Source organism: Podarcis cretensis (assembly GCF_951804945.1).
Source record: "Podarcis cretensis genome assembly, chromosome: 13".
NCBI classification, from domain to species: domain Eukaryota; kingdom Metazoa; phylum Chordata; class Lepidosauria; order Squamata; family Lacertidae; genus Podarcis; species Podarcis cretensis.
In genome coordinates, this window is record NC_137182.1 from 29,130,943 (window position 1) to 29,157,243 (window position 26,301).

Sequence of the window (26,301 nt, forward strand, 5' to 3'; positions counted from 1 at the left end):
TCCATATTAATCTGGGGTCAATAATTAGTCTAAAATTAGTCTAAAGTCAATAAGGCCGAGGCAGGCCTTTTCCTTGGGTCGCCCTTGCTGCGATCCATCTTGTTGTTAACCCACCATGGTGATTTTCAAGTCAATATTAGGCAGGGTACAAATAGTTAAATAGGCAAATATAAGTCAACATTGGGTTGGGATTAGTTGCACAACTAAATGTGTTTAGCAGCAGAGGGGTGGCTTGGAATTTGGAGAGAGTGCAAAGAGAGCAGAAAGCTTCTGCCAATATCAAAATCATTCTCTCCCTCTCCTGTATTTGTATGAATTGAATCAAGTCATTAATCCACCTATTTCAGAACTGTCTCTTCAGGAACTCAGAGTGCCCCCCCATCACAGTCCTATTGCCAGTTCAATAATCCCTGATAGGTGGCCATCTGTTTAAAAATCTCCAATGAAGGAGAGTCCACCACCTTTTGAGGGACCCTCAAGGGACTGCGACCCTTAACAGACAAAAGATTCCTCAGTGCCGATTTGATGCATTCCCAGTGTCAGGAAAACTTGTTGCAAAGGAAAGCCACCAGCCTATCCCATTGTGCTTGCCTGCTTTTGCATTTGTTTGCCAAAACCTACATATGAGAGCCTGGATTGGGGCAGGAAGAGAGAATAAAAATGGGCATATCTGATGTAAAATAAGTTACTGCCTCTGGCTCACAAAGAAACAGCAAGAGAGTGTCATTCCAGTAGAGAGGCAGTGTGGTATAATGGTTAGAGGGTGAGCCTAGGACTTGGGTTCAAATCCCCACTCAGCGTGAAAACTCCCTAAGTGGCCTTTGACCAGTCAGCAACTCTCAGAGGGTTCTTGCAAGGTTCTGCTTAGCCCACCTCACAGGCTTCTTCTGAGGATGAAATGGGGAGGAAGAGAACCACGTATGCCGCCTTTGCCCTCACAAAGCATACACTACAGCATCACCTGTGTGCTGACACAGGGGGCCGTCTCAAGTAGCAACCTTGCAATCTCCACAGCTGTATCTCAATAAGTGAGCCCGGAGTACCATTGCAGCGGCAGGTGATAACGTAGGAAACGGTTCCTTCTTCATCCTGTCCGCTTGCCCAAGAGGACACAGACACCATATAGGACTACAGGGCTGCATTTCCATGCCTCTGTTTGAAATGAGGAACCAAACCTACGCTGGTTTACAGCCGCCACGGCAAGCCACAGAGGCTTGTGACAAGGGAGGGCTGTGTTCCCTTCAGTGTTTATTGCCATTCCCGTCGAGCCACCGTGTCAGGCCAGTTGCCCTTTTGTCTTGTCTCACTTGGAGACTGATTTGTCTTGCGGAGAGCACCTCCCGCTGCAGAAACGAGGCTCTTTCCAAAAGGTTAAAAGCCTGTGCCGATCTGTCATGCCTTCCGTGTCCCCCTTCAGACTAGACAGGCCTTTCATTTTGGAAGGGCTTGTTTGGCACCAGTGAGCAAAAGCTGATGGATGGCTATGGCAAAGCAGCTCCAGAGAGGTGTTGCTTCTTCTGACCCTCAGTTTCTTAGCAAAGAAACGGGGATGGGAGTGGGAGACAAGTGTGGTTTAATGGCTCCATCCAGAAAAGGAACCGCATCATCAGAGGGGCCATGGCTAATCAGCAGAGCATCTGCTTGGCAGGAAGAAGGCTGCAGGTTCAATCCCCAGCATCTCCAGGTAGGACTAGGAGAGATTTCTGCCTGAAACCCTGTCAGCTTTCTGGAATCATAGAATCGGAAGGGACCACAAGGGTCATCTAGTCCAACCCCTGCAATGCAGGAATTTTTTTGCCCCAAGTGCGGCTTGAACCCCTAACCCTGTTAAGAGTCTCATGTTCCACCAACTGAGCTACTCTGCCACTCAGTGTAGACATTATTGAGTCAGATGGACCCAAGGACCTGACTCGGTGTAAGGCACTTGTGTTCCTTATGTTCTTAAGGCTATCATCATCATTATTATTACCATCATCCAGAGTTTTCCCAAGTACCAGGACTCAGGGAGGCTCACAAAATTTAAAACAAACGTGGATAAAATGCAGATACAGTGGAAACTTGGTTGTTGAATGTAATCCATTCCGGAAGACCATTCGACTTACAAAACATTCGACAACCAAGGCACAATGGGCGGTTGGGAATTTCAGTGGAGAAAATTGAGAAACGCCTCGGAAACTGTTTGACTTCCAAGGCGCATTTGAAAACAGAAGTAATTTTTTCCAGGTTTTTGGAGTTTTAAAAACTGAAACGTTTGGTTTCTGAGACACTCAAAAACCGAGGTTCCACTGTATAGCTAAAACCATAAAAAGATACTAATTGAGAAGTAATTAATCTCTAGTAGGATTAAAAAGATGTAAAAACAAATTTATTGCAATGCAGATAGTAAAAACAGCACACAGCTCTATTAAAAGGCTAAACCTGCAGTGTGAAATAGAACCAACCCGCCGTTGCCACTGCTCAAAACCAGACCAGGACATTTTGCTGTCTGAAGCAAAAAGGAGGTGGTTGCATCCCCCAGTTCACAGAAGCCGACTGGATGAGCAGGTGGCTTTTATTTCAGTGCAGGTAAATGGACAGTGTCTCCCACTTCACCTGACAGCAGTTTAGAAATGCAAGGCAGGTTGTGTGACACACACAGCTACACACGTCCTACAACGCTTCACCACTGTTGTCTGCATCCCAGCATCTGCCACCTGAAGCAGCCACCTCACTCTACTTAATGGTAGGGCCGGTCCTGCCGCTGCTACCGCATGGTTACCCTATGCAGTCTTGTCAATCTCTGTGTGTCATTCCCAAGTGGGGGTATTGGAGTAAGGATGGAATGTAGTAGCCCAGGACTGGAACTAAAATGCAGTCAAGTGGATCAGGTGCCCAATCAGGATAGCACCTGATGGAGCATGGGGTGGAGCTTAGCAGAATATATCGGATCATCATGAGTAGAACGTGACACCGACCTGGAGTTCACCGGCTTTTCAGACACACAACTGGTTTCCTGACTGCACATGGTTTTACGGCTAAACTAGCTGGCGAGCAACCCTATAAGGTGCACATAGAAATTATTGGCCCAGGATTATTATTTTGAATCAGCACCATGGACAAGGAATGCCAGTGAGGTTCAGCGACACACCCCTTGTTTCTTATCTTGGTTTATTTATGTTGGCTGCAAAACTTTGTAGGCAGCTGACTCTCTGCTTATACACTAGAGATAAGCCTGTGTTTGTTTGGCTGATCCCTCATGCAAGTCCTGAGAAGAGTTGAAGGGAGCAAGAGCCCCTGATTTTACAAGGAATTACATGCCCTCTGGTCACTGGGACTAACTGCTATGATGCAATTTGGCTTCACTTGACTCTTTTACCCAGTTCATCGCCCAGAAGGAATCTCCAGCTTTGCTAATATAAAGGCTGTCCTACACGCCAGAATGTCAATTCCGCCCCCTGGGGATAGCACAGTGCTGTGTGGGCTTTTGTGCAAGTTCATCCACACATGACCACTTTCAGTTCGGTGTGTCACATCCACATTAGTGATGGTGCTTGATGGGATGTGTTTGCATAGCGTGTGATTTATTAAATTTATATGCCACCTTCCTCCCAGTGTGGCAAACAGGCAAGTGATAAAACAATCAGAACATCTTAAGAGCAATTCCAGTGCAGAAACAGACTGTGAAAGACCTCTGCTTGTTGAAAAATAAAGGTTTTCAGCAGGCAACCAAAAAAAGACAACAGTGTTGATACCCTGCCTCAATTAGTACTGCCCCAGCCTTCCTGAGGTCTGGAAACTTGAGCTCCATTGTGGGTATCTGTGCCTGCCTATGTGCTCACAGCCAATTTTTGATGTCATTGTTGTTTGAGACACAAGTTTCCCATCCTAGCTGACTTGCACTAAACAGCGGATACAATAAAAATAGGTGTGTGTCTTCTTGGCCCTGATGTGAGGCGGCTGGCTCAGGTGGCAGATTTGTGGGGACCAGAAGTGATGGCAAAGTGTTGGAAGACAATCTGCCCGTGTCCCCTAATCTAGCCTGCTGCTCTCATGAGGTCAAAATGAAAATACCACTACCAATGCAAAGAGTTTTTGTACCTGATGTGTGGTTGCCACCTTGATCAAGCATCAAAATGCCTTGGGCCAGCCCTGTTTGCTATCACAGACTAAGCAGTCCCCAAACCCCTTAAGCCAGGCTGGGGAGGGCAGAGGTTGGAGAGTGTGTGGTCATGACCCTCTGCCTCAGTCTCCTGGCTAAGCTGAACAAGCCAGTGGGTGGTTGGAGCCAGCAGAAAGCCAAAAAACAGGGTGTGGCAAGGGTAGAGCCAGCCCAGAATCCACTGGATCTCAAGCCAGCCTCTCCGCTAGCATGCAGCAACATTGGGCCTGATCTCTCTCCATCACACACACACACCTCCACAGTGGCTGTGTGAAAAGCAGGGGTGGGTAGTGGCTCTGCAAGGCTTAGCAGGGGAGGGGAGGTTGGACTTGCCCCCTAAAAATGTTCTTGCATAGGTCTCCAAATGGGCAGGACCCAAAGATTTTGTGGCTTCTTCTTGCCCCCCCCCCCCATCTTGCAGGATCTGGGAATTGAACCCAACAATTCTGGTCCCCATGATCTCCATCGCTCTAACTGCTCAGGCCTGCCAGGCTCCCAGCTGTGACTGGTGGTGGTGTTCATTCATCTCTGGCCACATTGGGCGCTCCCAGCTAAGCACCAATGATGGATGATTTATTATAAAGACACACCGTCTGGTGACACAGCCAGCCCTTTCTCCTGCAAGGCTGCTGAGCCTGTGCTTACTATCTAGGCAGAGCTGGTTCTGACACAAAGACAGGATAGGGAAGAATTTTTGAAAGCCTGGCTCCATTACAGCTGTTCTGGGTAACCTTGAGTTACTCCTCACACATACTAAAGAGCCACGCAGCTGAATTGATTGCTTCTGCTGCTCTCGAGCACTATGCAATCTTGAAAGGGGGGCAATCTTGGGAAGGGTGTTTCATAATTGGGGTACTATTACAGAGGAAGCCGCCCTAAGCCCAGCAGCCACCTACCTGACCTCTAAAGAGGGCAGCACTTTGAGCAAGAGCTCAAACGATGCCCTCTATGAATGAACAAAAGCTCTATGGAGGAGAAGGCAGGTTTTCAGATACTGCTATCCTAGACCATTCAGGGATTTACGCCTCAAAACCTATCTTGATTCTGAACACACCTCCTGGAATGCTACTCTGCCAGTTATCTTTTAAGGCAAGTGTTTCACGTTGCTTCTCTGTACCCATTAGATTGGAGCATAAGGTGCAAGCAGAAACAAAATGTTACAGAGTGGAGTGCTGCTGTTCAAGGTGCCAGCCAGCCATGCCCCCTTTCACAATGCTCCATTCCGTTCCCCCACTCCTCCCCCTACTCACTGATTTTCTGATCCTTCCCCCACCAACAAACACTCCGAATTCTGTGACTGTTCTTCTGAACACCAGTGGCTGGAAGCCACAGGAGGGGACAGGGCTCTTGTGCTCAGGTTCTGCCTGCAAGTTTCCTACAGGCATCTGGTTAGCCACTGTGAGAAGAGGATGCTGGACTAGGCACTTCTTAGGACCATGGAGCATACTCAGCCCTCATGAGAATATTTTGAGGGTCCCCTATACCTTAGCGGTTTTTCTAAAGAGGGTTATACTACTAAAAGTGCTGGGTCCCACAATCCTGCTGCTACTTGCAGACAGTGGTGTAGCATGGGTTGCAAGCACCCGGGACTCCGTGGGAGGGAGGGTACACAGAGGGTAGTAATAATAATAGTAATAATTGATTATTTTCACCCCGCCCATCTGGCTGGGTTTCCCCAGCCACTCAGGTGTCTTCTAAATGCCAGATAGTTGTTTATTTCTTTGACATCTGATGGGAGGGCGTTCCACAGGGCGGGCGCCACTACCGAGAAGGCCCTCTGCCTGTTTCCCCGTAACTTGACTTCTTGCAGTGAGGGAACCACCAGAAGGCCCTCAGCGCTGGACCTTAGTGGGGTGGAGACGCTCCTTCAGGTATACTGGGCTGAGGCTGTTTAGGGCTTTAAAGGTCAGCACCAACACTTTGAATTGTGCTCGGAAACGTACTGGAAGCCAATATAGGTCTTTCAAGACTGGTGTTATGTGGTCTTGGCGGCTGCTCCCAGTCACCAGTCTAGCTGCCGCATTGTGGATTAGTTATACTTTCCGGGTCACCTTCAAAGGGAGCCCCACGTAGAGCGTGTTGCAGTAGTCCAAGTGGGAGATAACTAGAGCATGCACCACTCTGGCAAGACAGTCCACAGGCAGGTAGAGTCTCAGCCTGCGTACCAGGTGGAGCTGGTAGACAGCCGCCCTGGACACAGAATTGACCTGCATCTCCATGGACAGCTGTGAGTCCAAAATGACTCCCAGGCTGTGCATCTGATCCTTCAGGGGTACAGTTGCTTAATTCAGGACCAAGGGCATGTACACATGCACATCCAACTGCTTTATGGCATCTGCATCTCCCAGGACATGGCAGCCACATAAGAAAAGAAGAGTCATTCCGTTGTCTGGAGAGGTCACTTCCTGATTCAACATGGAGAAGCCATTTTCAACGGAGCCCAGAGACTGAAGGGTGAGGCTGTATTGAGGCAGCACCGGGTGCTGAAATTTTGTGCCCCTAACAAATTTGTGCCCGGGGCAACAACCCCGGTGCCCCCCATGCTACACCACAGACTGCAGAATCCCTTTTCAATAACAAAAGGATCCACACTCAGAGACTTAGCTTGCTGTTAGTATTGAGGTTGTGAGGGTTACTGCATAGAGAATTCTGTATTTTATCAGCGTGATCTTCCTGCTCCTCCTTCCTATGTGAGAAAGGCCGAACATCAGATATATTACGCCAGTTAGGAGCCATTTCAACTGTAATGGCTTTCCTCCATCCCAGCCACAAAAATAAATGGTTTGGCTTTCCTAAAAGCTTTGCGGTTGACGTATCCATTTGATGGGAAGTGCTACAGATGCTTGCTCCCACATGTCTGAAGGTGTGTTCACTCGTCATCCAGTGCACTAGGTTTTTGAAACCACATTCGCACAACATGAACCACAAATCCATATTGATCCTGTCACTTCTTGACAGATACTGCTGTTTGATGCAGGTTTCCCCCCAAAACCTGCTTCAGTCCAACTAGAACATTTGCGCCATGTGCACTTCACACTTCAGAATGTTGTAAACATTTGAGAGGGTCATTGGACATGCACAGATTTGCACCCATGCACAACGACAGCTTTATGAACAGGAGTCTGATGAGGTAGAGAGAGGAGGTTTCAGAGGTGGGAGAACCAAAAAGGCCACGCTTGTCAGGTAAAGACACCCCTGCTCCCTTTCCGAAGTGAGCAACATCATGTAAATATGGCTTGAAACTCAGTGGGAAAGCAGGATGACTTGGGTTTATTTTAAGCTGCTAATGTGAACATACTCTGAGTAAAAAAACAACCACCACCATGAGATGTTTTCATTCAGGCAGGTAATGTGTCCGGCTGGCAGAACGCCAGCGCTCCTAGCATAACGCTACAAGGTGTGCTGTATCTGAGGGCAGAGATCATGAGCAGCTCACTTTTTGAAGATGGTGCTCGAGTGATTCCATTACATTCCTCATTGCTGCTCATTGCTGCGTTTAAGCAGTCAAGGCCAGGCGAATCTTGCTCCTGCACATGTACTGCGTGGCTCCAGGATACGAAAAACGTGAGCATCAGCCTGCGAGTGAGGTTGCAGAGGCAAGATGGCCATCTGTTGTGGATGTTTTAGCTGAGATTCCTGTATGGCAGGGGGTTCCACTAGATGACCCCTGGGATCCCTTCCAACTCTACAGTTCTAGGATTCTGTGAATGCTGATGCCATAACAAATGTGCCAAGCTTCCAGGTACCTCAGGCAGGGGTGACTGGGGGCATTTTTGTAGGCAAAATGCTCCATTGACATTCCAACTACTAACACCCAAACACCCACAGATCTGGTGCCCCTCCCTGACCCAGCCGGCACGTCCACATTGCCGCCTGCCCCACCACAGCAGCCTCACCACACCGTGGACAGCAGGAGGGGGTCTGAGAGCTAGGAAGTTAGCTGCTAGGGCGAAGAAGCAGGCATTCTGGGCAACAGCTCAGCTTTGAGGGAGTACATTCCATGGTCTCCGTGTTTGATTCTATAAGAAGTACTGAAAAGAAGCTCTCTGCATGTCTGGCTTCACTCAGCAGTTAGCCAAGTGAGCTGCCTGAAGTCTCCCTCCTGACAGAGATGGGCCCTCTAGGAGGCTGAGGCAGACAAAGGCCCACAGCCCAGCTCCCTAGCTGGCCAGGTGGGGCTCGCTAGCTCTGGAGGAGGGGTGTGATTCCCCAGCTGGAGCAGGCTTAGAACAGGTGAGGGTCACCTGCCTCGTCAAGCCCAGGTGCTGCAATCAGCATGCAAAAGGGAAGCAGAGCTGAGGGGCCGGGTCTGATCAGCCGCCCATGTTGATGGGCAGATTGGATGCTCTAGGGTCTGTGGGCCTGTGCTTTAGTTCAGACTTTGGACATGTGGATTGATCCTGGACTGGAGACTTGACAAACTGACTCGCTGCCCAGTAGGCCAGGGCTTCAGAGCACCGCCTGAGGCAAATAGCTTCACCTCGCCTCACAGAAGTGCTGGCCTTCACCACAAGACTCGGTTTGGTTCCTTTTCCTTGCTGTCTACAGAGATTAATTCAATAACACAGGCCTCTGAGGTGTTTTTATAAGGTGAGTGCGGCCTTATCTGTGGGAATGTTCAGGGTGGCAGGAGAGGGTATATTGTTTATTAATATCCTTCCTAACTTGTGCTAGCAAGTTCCTTTACTTAGCAGAGTGCATTCCCCTTTACACAGCAGAAAATTAGTTGCAAACTCGTGTAAGTTTCTTAAGACAATACAGTGGTACCTCAGGTTACATACGCTTCAGGTTACAGACTCCACTAACCCAGAAATAGTGCTTCGGATTAAGAACTTTGCTTCAGGATAAGAACAGAAATCTTGCTCCGGGGGTGCGGCAGCAGCAGGAGGCCCCATTAGCTACATTGGTACCTCAGGTTAAGAACAGTTTCAGGTTAAGAACGGACCTCTGGAACGAATTAAGTACTTAACCCGAGGTACCACTGTACACAATTCAATCTGGTTTGTCCAGGCTGAAATGTTTTCTAATATTTTCCTGGTAAGACCCCTTGAATCCCTCCTAAAAGAATAAAGAAACCACAGTCTTATTCATAAGCAATAAAAAAAGTTTACTCACGATCAGGCAGAGCACAGCGTGATCCCTGAAGGCAGGCTTAGGGCTTAAAGTTACAAGCATATACAAATAGGTTTACCCCATATGTGGGTTGACCTATAGTAATGACTGCAATTAGCAGCCCAGGAAGTTCACAGGACGAAAGGAAGATGGAAAAGAGACAGGGAGCGGCAGCATGCCTTGTCCTTTTACCAGGTGTGGGGAGGTCACGCCCACCCACTAGTCACATGCAAGGAAGGATGCTCCAGGCCAGGAGGAACAGGAAATTTTGACTACCTGGACCAAACATTTCCTTGCATGTCCACTCTGGGAAAGCAAGGAATCTTGTACTTGACTGCTCTCAGTGGGTTACATCCCACATTATCAACCTCAGCTCTGTCTCCTGTCCGGTGTGGTGTAGTGGTTAAGAGCGGTAGACTCGTAATCTGGTGAACCGGGTTCGCTTCCCCGCTCCTCCACATGCAGCTGCTGGCTGACCTTGGGCTAGTCACATTTCTCTGAAGTCTCTCAGCCTCACTCACCTCACAGAGTGTTTGTTGTGAGGGAGGAAGGGGAAGGAGAATGTTAGCCGCTATGAGACTCCTTCGGGTAGTGATAAAGCAGGATATCAAATCCAAACTCTCCTCCTCCTCCTCCTCCTCCTCCTCCTCCTCCTTCTTCTCACTCACCCCACTTAGGAGTTCTCAGCCTTCTTCCTCTACAGCTAAGCTCAGCTCTCATGACACAGCAAGACAAACACTGCAGTTAGTTGCTAAGTCCCAGAACTGCACCTCTCTTCCTTTCATCAGTTATAGCAGCAGTTGTTGCTGTTGCCAGATCAACCAAGGAGGACTCGGCGCACACCCCTGGCCAATCTTAGGGGGAACTCAAGGCCACCCCCGCTGTTCCCGGGAGATCCCTGACGGACAGAGAGCAGGACTTCCTCCGGGCAGCTGGGTGGCCTGGTACTTCTCACTTCAGAAATGTATGCGGTTTGCCATGAGCGCACCAGGATACGGGATGCCAAGCCACAGCGTCAGAGATGGAGGAGGAGGAAGCGCCTGGAGGGTCAGCAGCATCACTCACATCAGTTTGTGTTAGCATCTCTTGAGCGGAAGCTTCCCAAACAGCATCCAGCCAGGCTGCCACATTGAGGAAGGCAGAGGAGGTGATCTGCCTGTGTGAGCAGAAGCAGAGGAAGGACCAGAAGCCAGGGTCAGGGAGGGAAGTGATGATCAAGTGTCTCTTCAAAACCCTCACCACACACCCCGGCCCAGCAGATAACAGCATTTTGCAGGCCATCGCTTGACAGGGATGTTCCCAGAGAGTGCACAATTGGAGCATTGGCGCGGTGTATTCCCTTCAGAATATTCCCTTAGGGAGATGGGCTGTCACATTGTGACTCACTTTTGTTTTAATGCCTCTGGTTTCTGGCTGGAAGTTTTCTTGCTCTCGGAAGTAAACACAGGCAGCTGTTTCCCAGGATTCCACCAGCTCTTAAGAACTGGTTCTCATATGGCATATTCCAAACAGGCCTAAATCCTAGCTCAGATGAAGCCTGACAGAATCACACTCTTACTAGAACAGGTATAGGCAGAAGGTTCGGGACAGATAATAAACTATGGAACAGCCCTCCTGCAGGAGGCAGTAATGTCCACCAGCTCAGGAGTCTTTAAAAGTGCATTCAACAAATTCATGGAGGATATCAGCAGCACTAGCGACAATGGAAGCTATGCCAGACCCTCCACATGTCCCTATTTTCCAGGGAGAGTCCCGGATTTACAGAAGCCGTCCCGCTTTCTGATTTGATTCAGCTTTTGCTTAGGACGTTCCTATTTTCATCAGAGAAATATTGGAGGGCATGGAGTTATGTGACACCTGATCCAAGGAGATAAGTAACGAGAAAAGCTTTAGAAGAGATCTGAAAGCAGCCCTGTAAAGGGAAGTTTAATGTTTTATTATGGTTTTATATATGTTGGAAGCTGCCCAGAGTGGCTGGGGCAACCCAGTGAGATGGATGGGGTGTAAATAAAAAATATTATGGAATAGGATGTCCCTATTTTCATTGGATAAATGTTGGAGGATATGCTCTGTCTCCACAGTTGGATTTGGTATGCTTCTGAGAACTGTTGCTGGATACCACAGGAAGGGAGAGTGATCTTGTGCTGAGGTCCTTCTCGTGTACATCCCATGAGCATTTGGTTGGCCACTGTGAGAATAGGATTCCGGGGTAGATGGGCCACTGGCCTGGTCGAGAAGGCTCTTCTAACATTCTTAAGTTAGATCCAGGTTTACTGGTAGATCTCTGGGAGATTCGCAGTAGAGCATAAGGGTTTCTGACTCTCGGTTGTTTAACGATTGCAACAACAAGGTTACTTTATCCCCACCTAAATTAGGTGGCTGAGATGAATAAGGTAAGAGGTAAAGGACCCCTGGACGATTAAGTTCAGTCAAAGGCGACTATGGGGTTGCGGTGCTCATCTCGCTTTCAGGCCAAGTTTGTCCACAGACAGCTTTCTGGGTCATGTGGCCAGCATGACTAAACCGCTTCTGGCGCAACGGAACACTGTGACGGAAACCAGAGCGCACGGAAACACCGTTTACCTTCATGCTGCAGTGATACCTATTTATCTACTTGCACTGGTGTGCTTTCGAACTGCTAGGATGGCAGGAGCAGGGACAGAGCAACGGGAGCTCACCCCATCGTGGGGATTCCAACCTCCAACTTTCCACTTGGCAAGCCCAGCAGGCTTAGTGGTTTAGACCACAGCGCCACCCACATGAAGACACCTAAACAGGAACGGACTTTTATGTGAAATGACTGTGAGTTCTGTTCTGTTCTGGGACCAAAAGGAAAAGCTCCCAGGTTCAGAATGTGCTCAGAGAGGCACTCGGTTCTTGCGTTCCAACTATCTGACTTTTGCACCAGAGGCTGGTCAGTAGATCTTGGGGTTCCAAACAGACAAGCCTGGAGCCTTACCAACCCTGGATTAGAAGCTACAACCTGGCTTTGTTACCTTTTCCTATGCCCTGGGAAAGGGCCCGTATCTATTGCCAGACATTCTCAAAAGTGAATCATGAGCGCTCTGAAACAAATCAATTTTGCTGGGTGTTTTTTTTTCCCTTTTCTCCTTTTTCCTTCTCCTTGCCTTTTGTTATGCAAACCATTCTGATTAACTCAGCCAGTGTCAGCTTCGTCCTTGGGAAACTCTAGCAAGAAAACTATAGCCTCAGAGAGGAAGGCTGGGGAGAATTGCAGGGAAAGTGCCAGTGGCAAGCTCCCACTGGAAGGAGGGTGGGAGGGGTCCATCACTTAAGAATAAGAGCATCTTTTGTCTGTGCTCCAGCTTGCTGAGCCCCATGAAAAGTGGTGCAGAAAACAAGGGGTGGCAGGTTCGGGTGCTTACACGACATGGAGAGGACAGGACAGAGCAGCAGCAAAAGCTGCACGCTTCACTGCGATGAACTGCAGGTCTCTTTGCCGCAGTGTGTCCCACTCCAGGGGGCAGGTCACGGATTGAGACGCTGTCAGCCCGATTTCTGTCTATTAATAGCCCGTCAGCACATCCACTGGAGCTGTGTGCCAAAATGCCTAAAGCCAGTCTTCTGGGGCTCAGGGCTTGCCAGATCAAAAGGGACGGGGAGAAATATATAGTCAGAAGTAGATTTTTTATAGTTAAAAGTGGATGTACAGAACTGTATTGAGAGAATGACTCAATGCTTTTGTAAAAAAATAAAAGTGTGTGTCTGTGTGTGTGTGTGTGTGTGTGTGTGTGTGTGTGATCCAGGACTTAGAGGTAGAGGGCACCTCAAAGAGCTAAATAAAAAGGCCACAAAGGGGGAGGGGGAATTTATAAAAATGAGAATGCATTTCTCCAATAGCTTTATGGATCTGTCTAGTATTGTATTGCACAATGAATCATAGAACCCACAGGGGCTGTAGGGACCTAAAAGGCCATTCAGCGCACCTACCCCTGATAATGTAAGCAACAGCATCCTGATAGAATAATTGAGTTGGGATGGACAAGGGGTCAGAATCCTCGCCCCATCAAAATTGCATGTGTCAAGGGGAAGGTAAGTGGGAGAGAAAGAAAGATGAAGAGCCATAGCTCAGTGGTAGAATATTTGTGCTCTGCATACAGAAAGTCCCCTGGCCAATCCCTGGATTCTCTAGATTGGGCTGGGAGAGAGTCCCTGGTCTGAAACTCTGAAGCACTGCTGCCAGCCAGAGAAGGCAATATTTGAGCTAGATTGACTACTGGTTTAACTCTATCTAAGACAGGCATAGGCAACCTCTGCCCTCCAGATGTTTTGAGACTACAATCCCCATCATCCCTGACCACTGGTCCTGTTAGTTAGGGATGATGGGAGTTGTAGTCCCAAAACACCTGGAGGGCAGAGTTTGCCTATGCCTGACCTAAGAGCAAATTTCTATGTTCCTCATTTAGAAGTAAGCTAGTCAGAGATGCAGATGGATGGAAGAGAAAGAGACAGGCGAGGGAGAGGTGGAATGGTATGGGAAGATAGGTGAGGAAAGGCTGCGAAAGGACCATTAAAAAATGCTCCAGTCAGTTTTTTAAATCTTTTATTTATTCAAGAGAAGAGCAGACCTTGTGTTGCATACTTTGTGTCTGAATGTCTCATTTCTGCCCTTTCCTGAACCGGCGACTGGAAGCCATGTGGTGCATCCCAGCTCCGCCATCTCTCCCAGACTGTCCTTGTCACTCTTTGGTGGAGGTATAATAAAGAGCAGGTGATTTATTAGGGAAACATCTTTTGTCACAGTGGCGTTTTTGGCTTGACGCTCAAGCAGTTGTCACTGGGCTTCCCTGCCAATAGAAGTTGGGGGGGGGAGGGGAGAAGAGAGGACTAGTTGGAACCTAATAGCTATGGATGAGAAGGAGGTGGGAGTTCCAAATCCCGACTGGGATATGGCTTGGAAGCATTGTAAGATTGGGAAATGCACTCCCAAAAGGGGACTCGCAGAGTCACTAATCGACAGAGAGCGAAGGGAAGCGCAAGGAAGGAAGAGGTCAGAAAGTGACTGGCGGTGGTGCCATCGAGGCTGAAGTCTTGGGCCCTGGTCAACACAAATGAGTAGAGAGGGACCCCAAAGCTGGTGTCACACTGTACCTATCAGTGTCAAGGAGAACCCTAGTGTGCCTCTTACTTTAAGTGGCCACCTGATGAGCCCCTTACTCTCACAAACCTGGGTGCCCTTATCATCGCTGACTGCCTGTTTTTTATTTCCTCAGGAAAGAACACCTTGTTACTCTCCCACAGTCTGTGTTTGGCGTAGGTTCCCTGCCCCTGTGGAATCCCCTCTAAAATCCTTTAAGCTTTCCACTGGAGACTTCCTGGGCCGCAATTCCAACTACTTCTGTTCTTCCCCACCTCAGTTTCTGTCTCACGCCCCTCACTCTTTGGTCTCTCTCCCTTTCTCCCTCTTGGCCCCCATCTTAAATCTTTTGCATCCCTCCCATCTCTTTCTCTAGCTCCACTTTTTATAACCCATCCGTCCCCTCTACCTTCATTTTCCTCCCCCTGTCATTCATTCATTCATTCATTCATTCATTCATTGTGCAGCCACCTGCCCCTGCTTGCTCACCCCTCAGCTCCAGCTCCCATTGCCTCATTTCTGGGCATGTGATTCATCCTGCCAGCAGCTGGCTTGCCCCATTTTGAAGCACATTACCATCTTAAGGGTGGCCCCCAACCCCACCCTCCAATACCATTAAGCCCGTTGTCTAAACATTCACTAACCATCAGTTGTGGTTAGCGTGAGGGGAGAGGCACCAGGAGGCGTATCAGTCAAAATGTTGGCAACAAGGAGATATCTCAGACCCCTCTTGGGCCTGAAGCTCAGAGAGAATCCAGAGTACCAGGCCCTCCAAGGTTGTTCTATGGATTTCAAAAGATAATGTACATAAAATGTTTCAAATACTTAAAAGCACTAAATAAATTTTAAGTATTTTCTTTTTCAAAAAAATGAAATTGATAGGCACTTGCACCTAGAGAAGAGTTCTGTGTCACCCAGAACCTTGCATGCAACATTTTTAACGCTAGTTGCAAACTAAGAGCAATTCCTTACCCAGAAAGGAAAAGAATTGTGGTTTTCTGCTGCCCTCTTCTGCTTCCTAAGGGGAACGACAAGGGTGAGAGCAAAGGCTGCAATCATATACCCAGTTACCAGGGAGTAAGCCCCAATGAACTCACAATTAACATTCAGGCTTAAAAAAAAAAAACCATTCTGGAAAACTACAATAAAAAAGAAAACATCAGAGAATACTGTATACAGTCAATTCAATGTGTGTGTTTTTGTTTGGGTCTTTTTTAAAAAAAAACAGGGCTGGGCAACTTGCAGTCGTTGGTCTGATTTCATGTAGGTAGCAAAGGGAGGGGAAGAGAACCGGAGAGAGAGAGAGAGAGAGAGAGAGAGAGAGAGAGAGAGAGGAGGTGGTGTCTCATGTACTTTTGGCTCTGGGCCCCAACAGATTACCCCCGACAGATTACCCCCAAATGAACGTTCTCCACCCATTTTAAAGCCCAGAAATCAAAACCTTGGGCCTCAAAAAGTTAATTATGTAGGTGCCAGGTGAGCTGCTTTCCATCAATGAGTGCCACCCCCAAGAAGGCTCTGTGTGATCAGAATTCTGGTTATGCCTTGCTCCAAATCCTCAGGTGACCTCACAGCAGTTTTATGCAGATGCTGAAAAGCATGGTTTGGCCGGGGTGGGGGCGGGCGGTCAGGGGTAAGAAACCACCAGATTCAAGACCAAAAGGGTAAAGAAGAAAAAAAGTTATGCTCCAAACCTGAAAGTTTAAGAATGTGAGATCACAGACTGAAGACCACCAGCATCCTATATCCAACACTGAAGTAGAAAGCCAGCGCCTGAGATCTGCAGCTGCAGGTGAAGGGGACTCACAAAGCCCGAATGCAAAAATGCAAAAACATCTGCTGCACGTAGAAAATTATGCATCACGGAGAAAAGTTTTTGCTTCCCCTGATATCCAGTGTTCTTTATGCAAGGAATGCATTTGTATGAAGGGGCTTTCGGCCTTGTGAGGCCTGTCACCTGTTGTCCATAGCCCATATGCATGTTGATGATGTCACTTCAAGCGAAGCTTCAATTTGCAGAGGACACTGACCAACTCTTGTCAGGCCTCACCATTCTTCTACAGGAACATGACACACACACGCAGGAGACAATAATGAGTTTCAGGCAAGCTGTTTTTTAGGGCAGTGCTTCCCAACCTGTTTGGTATGGTGACCCACAAGTCCAAATTCCCCTGGAATTGTGACCCATCAGTTTTATTGCCACATGGATTTCGGATCTTAGCTCTTCAGCAGCCTGCTCTCTGTTTCACACATTTTAGCTGCCTATTTTATAACCACCGCTTGCAGCACCCAAGGGATATAAATAAATGAAATTATAACAACTGTCACCGGATCTGCCACCAGAGAGCAATTCCCAAGTGTTAAAATGTAGGACTCGAGTTTCTGATGTTCGGTTAGAACTGTCAGCACAGCATTGTAACATGCCAATGAAATGAAAAGTTGTTAAAGAGGTATTCATCGTGTCACTTAGAAAGCAGTAATTATGTTGGGCTTACATCTAAAGCCCATGACCTACTTGCAGGCTGTGATACACAGGCAGGGAAAACTGTTCTAGGGAACCCCATCAGCTATTATTTCTCTTACTGGAGATCCACTGATGTTTAACAAGGATTCCCTTTTAACAGTTTTTTTTGTAATTATTGCTTCACCTGTTAGGCCTATTACATTGTTGATTGCCTTTGGTATTAGCAAGCCTTTGTATTTGGCACACAACTGTGGGTTCAGCAGGTGCTGCTCAGGCAAAGTTGACATTTCTAATTTTCTGTTTCTTTGCCCAGAAGAGGGAAATCATAGTGGCCCACCTCATACCCTCCAACATTTCTACGATGAAAATAGGGGTGTCCTTTTCCATCATCACCACCATCATGTTTTTATTTATACCCCACCCATCTGACTGGGTTGCCCCAGCCACTCTGGGAGGCTTCCAGTGTATATTAAAAGAAATAAAACTTATTTTTTAAAGTCCCTATACAGGGCTGCCTTCAGATGTCTTCTAAAGGTTGTATAGTTACTTATCTCCTTGGTTCAGGGGTTGCATAATTCCATACCTTCTGATGAAAATAGGGACATCCTAAGGAAAAGCGGGACATTCTGGGATCATATCAGGAACTAGGATGGCTTCAGTAAATCCAGGAATGTGCCTGGAAAACAGGGACACTTGGAGGGTCTGCTACCTCACAGGCCAGTTGCAAAGAGAAGCATTTGATTTGCAAAGTATTTCTTGTTCTGAAATACAGGGTGCGCAACAGATATCACTTCTCTGAGTGACTAGCCTAGTAGCCAAGAAACCTGCCCTCCTTCCCCACATTAGTCATGCAGAATACACCTTTGCCCCCTCATTCATGCCAGGGGTTAATTGTCTTGATCTTCTTTGTCTATGTTGGGATTAATTAGGTAATTAACAGACAACACTTGGCAGATGGGATCATGTTAGTTTCTGGTTATTACAGGTACCCTGATTGCCTCAAGTAATACATGCAGCAGAGGGGGAGGAAGGCCAGCAGTTTGAATGTCAACCAAAATGGATGGGCAAAGGGCTACCTTTCAATATGGCACACCTCTGGACCCAAACAAAACTTGATTTCACATTTGACGCTTGTGAAATTAACCTTGGCTATGAAGGTTGAACTGCCGATGTCAGAATCAAGCCTAAAGCGAAACTTGTACAATGTACATTATGAAAGTCATCCTTGGGAATTAAAATTCACAACCTAAGTGAGTTGAGTTAATTGGATTCTTTGGCTTATTGAAATTCCTGCTGGTCATTGTTTTGTGTTAACATGTGCTGGAATTGTTAATGCGTGGGGGGGGGAGAGAGAGAGAGAGACGTGCAATGGATGTTTTAGAAGTTCCAAATAAACAGATTCACACTTCCCATTTTCCCTGCCGGAATCTGACACAGCACCTTCTGTGCAGCTGCATTCCCATTGACCACCAGGCCACATCATGCAGTAACTGGCTAAAGATACCTTGACTGAGCCACTACCATATATTCCATCAATTTATCTTTCATTCATTATCACAACTCAATCCCACCCTTCCTACAAGGACATCAGGGTGGTATCCCACATTAACCTCACACAAACACTGCCAGGAAAGTTGGGATAGTCAGTATCTCTCAGCCTAAGGGTCATTTCATACGTGAACAGGGATTTAGAAACTGATAGTACGTTTCAAACTGCTTTATTCCCATTTTAAATGCCATTTCAGAAGCTGCACATTCCAATCTAGTGTTGTCTTATTTTGCAATGTAAACCCTTGGCCAGTTCGTCAGTAAGAAGTTTTTCTACCAAAAGTTTCTCAATTGCTTTTTTCAAAAATTGAAACTGGAAATAAAGCATGGCGTTAACCCAAGCCCTTCTCTTCCCACTGAAACAAGCGGTAACAGAAACAGATCTTAAACACACGGTGCTTCAAGAACACTGTATGATAGCTTAAAGACTAATTAATAAGCTTCCTTTCCAAACATAAATGTGCAGCTGTTTCATATTACCACTTGTATTGCTTTTGTTGTTTATGGTGTTTTTTAACTGTTTTGTCCACCAGCTGGACATTTCTGAATTTGAAAGCTGTTTTAAAAAACAAACAAACAACCAAACAAGTAGCCTCCTGCATCACGGGCTAAGCTTGCCTGTCTGTTGCTCTGTAACACATTTCGGTTAAGTTTATAAGTGTTGTTGTGAACCATGGGGTATCTGAGCAGCCTAGCAGACATTTCTTAATGAGACTGATGACATACCTATGAAAGACAGCTTGCCTGCTATTATTGCTCTTTCCCTCCAATATACAGCTGCAGGGGATTGAATTCAGCTTCACTTAATTCATGTAAGGCAACAAGTCTAACAATCTCACAAACTTGAGTATTTATTGTAGTATATGTGGAGTATGCATAGCAGGGGCTCCTTGAAAAGAGAAGCCAGAGAGCAAAGGGTTCTCTGAAGGTAGAAAGCTGAAAAAGGATTAGTATACTTCATTATTTTAGCTTCTCTGAATCTCAAATGCTGAAAGCATCAGTTCAAAGTAAAAACTGCCTTTTATTGGAGCCCTGGTGGTCCAGTTCAATACAATGCCTGCAATTTCTAAATGTGTAAGTACCTACAGGGCTATAAAATATCCCCATGTCAGCTTCTGCAAGTCAGGCAGCCAGAAACGTAAAATCAATGCTGCATGTTGCAGAAGTGATCTATTATATCAACTAACAGCAACGTCACCACCACAAAGCACATGTGGTGTGGATCAATAATTTTTTAAAAAATAAAGGAAGATCAGATATCAGTTTTTTAAATATTTGAATGTTGTACCAAGTTTATCCTTAAAACTGAATCTTTGGCTTCCTACCCAAGAGAGGCTGTTATGCCCAATACAGATCCATCCTTGCTTTAAGTTTTTAGTACTTGCACCTTCAAATCAGGTAAGCTTGCTTGAGGCCCTAATCAGGCATTCAATTCTTGCTGTGTGGAGCACTCAGGAACAGGCTTGGTTCTCTCCACCATCCTGGTCACTTCACTGGTACAGTCCTAGCACTCTGCAGGTGTTGCTGGTAAGGCATGAAACAGGGAGCCTGCTCAATATGTCCAAGTTCCCTACACAATTTAGAGCACTGATCATGCAGGCTTCTAAATCATATAGGGAGCTCACACACCTACAGCAGCCTCCCTATACATACCTTACCTAACTCATGGAGGGTGGTGGAAGTGGGGGAGCAAGGCCAGCACATATGACTTCTCATATGACCAGAACTGGGTTGAATGTCCACATAGGGCTTTAGTGTCCCAACAAGTGTGTAGGAAATCATCTGAAACTATAACTACTCTCCCCTAAAGCAGATATAAATTATGTAGCGCATAAGGCACACGAGCTGCATCACTAGAGTAAAGCCTCTAGTTTGAAACCAACAAGGTTTAATTGTTAGCAAATGATGAGCATGTACACTTGTTCAGGAAACATGAAACAGAAAATTAGAAACCAACTTACAGAAATATTTCAACCAACCCACCTTGAGTAATTGTACAAGCTTTGTGGACAAAGATTTAGGCCAAGCTGCCATGTTACCCCCCCCCCATGGGCATTTATTCTAAGATCACCCTCCCACTTATCTAGGAAAGGCTACTAGACACAGATGTGTTGTTAAGAGATTTATTAGATACCCTTTGAGCACTATGTACACAGAAAGGCAGAAGTTATTTCTTAGTTTCTTCCTCCTTGGACAGGGTCTTGATGATCTCTTCCTTCTTGGCTTGCAGGCGTTCCTCACGGCGCTTACGGGCCTCCTTGGTCTTGGACCTACGGGCTTCAGCCTGGTCACTGAAAAGCAAAGGAAGGCCCGTGAAAAGCACAGCAACAACAGATTCACTTCATTGCTGTAGCCAAATTCACCGAGTATATATATGAATCCAGATTTCAGATTTGTCTGCAGTCTGACAGCTGGAACATTTGAAGAGAACTTTTGTCCCCTCCCTAACAACTATTGTTGCCTATTTCATTGTTTTTAATATAGAGTGCAGGCTACCTTGATAACTTTGTGGTAGTTTAAATTTATTTTTGGAGCCTTTTTATCCTGTCTACTAACCAAACATTTCCCCATAGAGAGTACTTTGTCACTGCTGCCAACTTACACTAAAAAGCCAATTTGTGAATTAACTTGGAGGGAACAATGAAACATCACTTCCCAACTCAGTGATGGAGCCAGACAATAAAGATGAAGGAACCCCTTCAAGGGAAGCCTCATGGCAAGTAACAGAAGAGTAAAGAGAGCAAACTCTAATACCTCAGATGACTCACCACTGTAAGTTGATTACTTGTGGAGTTTGTGCTATACCTCTCATTCTTCAGCCCGCAACACCTTTTTATTGCTACCTTAAGAATTTTAGTACTGCTATGCCAAGAACAGGACTTTATTCAGGGAGGAGAGCAAAGGAGAGAAATGACTTTACTCAAAGGAAGCAAGTGTCCAGTAGCAAAATGAGAAAACACTTACGCCAGAAGCTTCTTGCGAGCCTTGTCTGCCTTCAGCTTGTGGATGTGCTCCATCAGGATCCGCTTGTTTTTGAACACGTTACCTTTCACCTTCAAGTACAAGCTGTGGTACCTGGAAAAGATGGCAGAAACAGCAAGGGCTGAGTATGCCACTCCATAGCTCTGAATAAATATTAACGCCTTAACAGAAAGCAACGTCCCCTAGACATACTGTAAGTGGCTTTGCCTTGTCATCAAGTATGTGGGCTCCATAATCCTTAAATCCAATTTTAATGAACTCTGAAACCTAGCACACTATTCAGTAAGCCTTCCATAAACTAGCATGATTTGGCTCTCACCATTGGAATAGACGCATATAAAAAGTTAGCCACATTACAGGCAGAAAATGCCAGAGATGCTTCAGGTGACAAAACTGACAAATGTATTTGTTTGCCAGACTTACATATGGCGATCAATCTTCTTGGATTCCCTGTATCTGCGAAGCAGACGTCTCAAAATCCTCATCCTTCTCATCCAAGTAACCTTCTCAGGCATACGTGCATTGGCTGTACCTTTTCTCTTACCTGGAAAGAAAAAGGAAAATGTTAGGCAGAATGATTCAGTGATCTGTGCTAAGAGTACAAAAATGTTTGCATTTCTGCAAAAGCCTCCTAAGTGTAGAATTCAAGATATCTGGTGCCTTGTTTCATTAGATCTGCCTAAACTAAACTGCCTCTAAATTGGAGATTCTCAAAATTGATGGAAACCAGCTCTTACCAATGCCCATGTGCCTGCCCTTGCGGCGAGCCAAAGTGTTTTTCCGGCACCGGGCTCGTGAGTGGACGGTAACTGGCTTGCGGATTATCAGGCCATCTTTGATCAGTTTCCTGATCTGTTGACCTAGAAGACAAGAGAAAACAATAATCAGAAAGAATAACGAATATCACCAAGGAGAACCTGCAAATCTATTTTCACATAAGTAAGCAAAACTATGTTTATGCCAATGTCTACATTTCTGTTTCCAAGTTAAAATCCACCTGATTCACAGACTATTTTCTGGTCTTTTGAATTTACTAAAGACATGTAAGCTAAGTAAAGTCTATGTAACAGAGTAAGAAAGTGCTACTAAGTTAGTGGCTTGCACTATGAACAGATGTTTGCTATGGTTTTAAACAAAACCGATTACAGTGGTACCTTGGTTCTTGAATGAAATCCATTCCAGAAGCCCGTTCGGCTTCTGAAATATTTGAAAACCGAGGCACAGCTTCCCATTGGTTGCAAGAGCTTCTTGCACTCAGCGGAAGCTGCGTCACACATTCAAGTTATGAGAAACGTTGAAAAATGGAAGCATTTACTTCTGGGTTTTCAGTTTGAGAACCAAAATGTATGAGAACGGAGGCATTTGAAGATCGAGGTTCCACTGTATCAGCAAAAACTAGCATCTGCTACAAGAAGTACCAACAATGTAAGCAAGCTGTACATACTCATATGCTTCTGTGACATGGCTAATGTTCACTTACGAGAGTTGGCATTTGCAATTTCATTGGTCTCGTTGGGATCCAACCAGACTTTCTTCTTGCCACAGCGCAGGACGCTGGAGGCCAGCCTCTTCTGAAGCCTTAGCATACTGAGGACAAAAATACAAGGTTAGAGATTTCACAGAACAGCAAAAAAGTTATCCTGACTTGTGGAGATATTAGATGGGAGTGTTATTCCAAAGTAGCAAAAATTAACTGCTCATCTGCATAACTAAAATAAGCAAAATATACAGGACTCTGAGCAATGAGCCTAGACACTGGGAACCTAATCTAGGCTCCCCCCACAAAGACCCCACTAATTTTGGTATCGGTGGCACAAAGTGGGGAAAAAACAGGAAATACTGGGGTGCGCAGCAAGTTAAGTCTATATGTCCAGTCCAGTACCCTGATGAGTATATAACTACCCTCCTTTCAGTCAGATCAATCATTCAATGTGTGCCACCTCTGCCACTCTAATCAGTGCCATGATTAGAAACAGTGAAGATCAAATTTGAGATTTTGATTTATTTGACATTTGTATTCCTGCAAAGAGAATTTAATCTGATTTTAACCCAATTACTCTGAGAGGAAAAAGAGGTTTGCTGCATGAAGACTCCTTCCTATAACTCCAGTGCACACTTTATTAACATAACACAGTACTGATAAAGTACAGTACAGGATATCAAAATCCAATAGTATTATTTATTAAGACATTTTTGAATCAGGAGTGGGTTATTGTGATAGTAAAGCAACAGCCACCAACCATCTGCAAACCCTGGTACACCTTTATAACATTTGTAATAACTTTTTTTGCTTTGGTGATTTGTCATGTCAGAGATCCAGATGTGTATGCGAGAGAGATTAAAGTTTGGATATTCTAACTCTTGCATAGCCATGGAACACACCAGGCAGCCTTCAACTGACCACTCTCCTCTCATGAAACACTATCTGCACTATGGGGAAGGGGGTGTGATTATCTTCCAGAAAGGCTGAAAAATTTATGGAAACAATGCATGTGAAGCAGAAGCATTGAGAGCCAGTGTGGTAAAGTGGTTAGTGGCATGACTTGGACTTAGGAAGCCAGGGTTCAATTCTTCGTTATACATCTTTGGGTGCCAGGGAAAAACATTCCTTTTCAACCAGGCTTTTGGCTGATTAACAGTGCATGTCATTTTAAATGTGTTTGTGGGTGTTATGGGTTTGCTTTTTTATTTTGCTCACTTTTATTATGTATTTTGTGTTTTTCTCTTGTATTTTTATGCTGTGAACTGCCCTGAGATCTTCAGATAAAGGGAGGCAGATTTAATAAACATATAAATAAATGCCCTATTTGGTTGTGAAGCTGACTGGGTGACCCTGTGAGCCAGTCACTGCCTGCCTGTCTAACCCATCCCACAAGGTTCCACCTTCGAGTTCCTCGGAGGAAAGAAAATGGGATATAATTGCAACAAATAAATATCCCCCCCTCCTTTTGTTGCGATGCTCCCGACTAAACATTAAGAAAGGACTTTCTGGCAGGAGGAGCTGTTCCGACAGTGGGAAGGGTCTCCCTCGGACGATGTGACGGCCTCTCTCCTCACTTTCTCATTGGAAGTTGTATAGAGGCCATCGGCCAAGGTTGCGATCCCTGGACTAGAAAGGGCTGGACTAGATGACCCATGGGGGGTGGACCTCCCTTCCAGCTCTACAATTCTATGCTCCTCAATGGCTTCCCTCCGTTTTCGGACCCCAACTCGCCAATTCGGCTCTTCCGGCCCCTCGTGGCAGCCGCGGAGGCTCCTCCCCTTTCGAACCCCCAGCCGCCGCCTCCCCCTTCACGCGCTACTAGGCCGCGTCTCCCAACCGTCCCTCCGTAACGGTGTCGCGCGCCCTCAACGAAACAGCCCCTCTCTATTGGCTTTTGTTCTCTCCCCTTCCTTCACTCGTCGAGCCTCGGCCTTTCCCCCCCCCAAAAAAAAAAACTCCTCACGGAGACTGAAGGCCCCCCCCCCCCCCGCCTACTACTCCGCAGCTCCTCACCTCATGGCGGCAGCGCCGACGGCACTAAAAAGAAAGAGAGGAAGGAAGCGCGCACTGGCCAGCCTACTAGCCGACGCGTCAGTGGGCTGTACCACTCACCCCTCTCTTCCCTTTTGAATCCGCCTTCATCGACTCGCCTTCGGTCCCCACCAGGATTGAAACTTCACGTTAAACGACAATCTGGAGGAAAATGTGAGAGTTAAGGAGGCTGGGGTAAGCGGTTTAAACAACAGGAACAACAAATTCTGTTTTCCCCCCCCCCATGGAGCTGAGAGTAGTATGGCCTAAAGCTCAACTGCGCCTGCGCGGATGCCTAGGCGTATGCTCGCGTGGGGAGGCGCTTCCGGGAGGGTTCTGCGCCTGAGCCAAGAGAGAGCGTTTTGCGCATGCCCGGAAAGATTATGCTGTGAAGTGCTTGCAGAAAAGAAACGAGTGGAGACTTTCTCTTCATACTGGAGATACTGGAGATATTAAACTTGATTATTTCTGAGGCTTCCTCTTTCTCCCTCTGGGCCTGAGAGCCGCCCATAAATGAAAAAAATGGAGAAATCCACATTTTATTTTAAGTGTGTTTGAAAACAGCGTCCCACCCGCATGCTAAAACAGGACAGTACCAATACGGTCCACTTACTCTCTATTTGCAGGATGGGCTGCTGTGGCACAGAGAGGGGCTTAGGATAGCTTTGCAATGTAGCCTATTAACAGTGCAAATTATTTGGTGTGGGGTAGGGCTGATTTAGATTTCCAGCTAAAACTCACTTATGCAAAACAGCCTTTAACTTGCAGCTAGTGACTCCTGCAGACTAACTTGCAGCTAGTGACTCCTGCAGACCCACTAAATTAGGAAAATTTAGCCTGAAAAAGCCTGAATTAGGAAAAGTAGAAAATCCTGTCCATTGCTGCAGCCTTTTGCTGGAGCCTGGCCAATCACACCTACGCGAAAACCCTGTTTCCCTGCAGACAGCCCTTACCTCCCTTTCGGGAGAGACGAAAAAAATGGCGCCCAACGCAAACCCGAAAGTTATTTCCCGTGTGCTGCTCTACATTTCTAAGTCTATGGCTAAATATTGCGCTGCGACTCTGATCGCACAAAACATGTCCGGACTTGTTTGAAAAGAGTGCGCCTGCGCGATGAGTGTAGCATGTTGCAATTTCTGATGTATTCGGTGAAATCACTGATATGTTTACTGGGGTTGTTTTCGTTGACTGACAGGGAGAAAGGGCGGCTGAAAGCAAATAAGGTTGTGGCTTGGGCGCATGTGATAAGCCATTGAAGCAGAACAGCAATATTAGATGTGCTCTGAAACACTCTCCCCTTTCCCTTTCTGACAACTGGTAAGGTTTCCCTAGCGCTGAATTAATTCTTACACGGTGCTTTATCTTTTTATTTTGGTTGTTTTCATGGGGCATCTTAAAATACCAATTGTCGCATTTGAATGCTGAATAAATATATATAGTGATGT

At 46.4% G+C, this 26,301-nt stretch overlaps 1 protein-coding gene across 1 annotated transcript; it reads right to left on the reverse strand.

Moving 5' to 3' along the window:
• Positions 1-20,469: 20,469 nt before the first annotated feature.
• Positions 20,470-24,876, reverse strand: RPL19 (ribosomal protein L19). Its single transcript, XM_079948910.1, has 6 exons — positions 24,839-24,876; positions 22,823-22,929; positions 22,080-22,202; positions 21,766-21,886; positions 21,325-21,435; positions 20,470-20,651 (listed from the first exon to the last, which is right to left on the reverse strand). Exons 1-6 carry the CDS (start codon positions 24,841-24,843, stop codon positions 20,528-20,530), a joined length of 591 nt encoding a protein of 196 aa, XP_079805036.1. The 5' UTR covers positions 24,844-24,876; the 3' UTR covers positions 20,470-20,527.
• Positions 24,877-26,301: the final 1,425 nt, after the last annotated feature.

Excerpts from the sequence above, each read along its gene's own strand:
- RPL19 (XM_079948910.1), bottom strand. Across the intron at positions 21,887-22,079 it reads GGGCAGGCACATGGGCATTG|GTAAGAGAAAAGGTACAGCC; the intron begins GTAAGAGCTGGT and ends TTTTCTTTCCAG. Across the intron at positions 21,436-21,765 it reads AAGAAGATTGATCGCCATAT|GTACCACAGCTTGTACTTGA; the intron begins GTAAGTCTGGCA and ends CATCTTTTCCAG.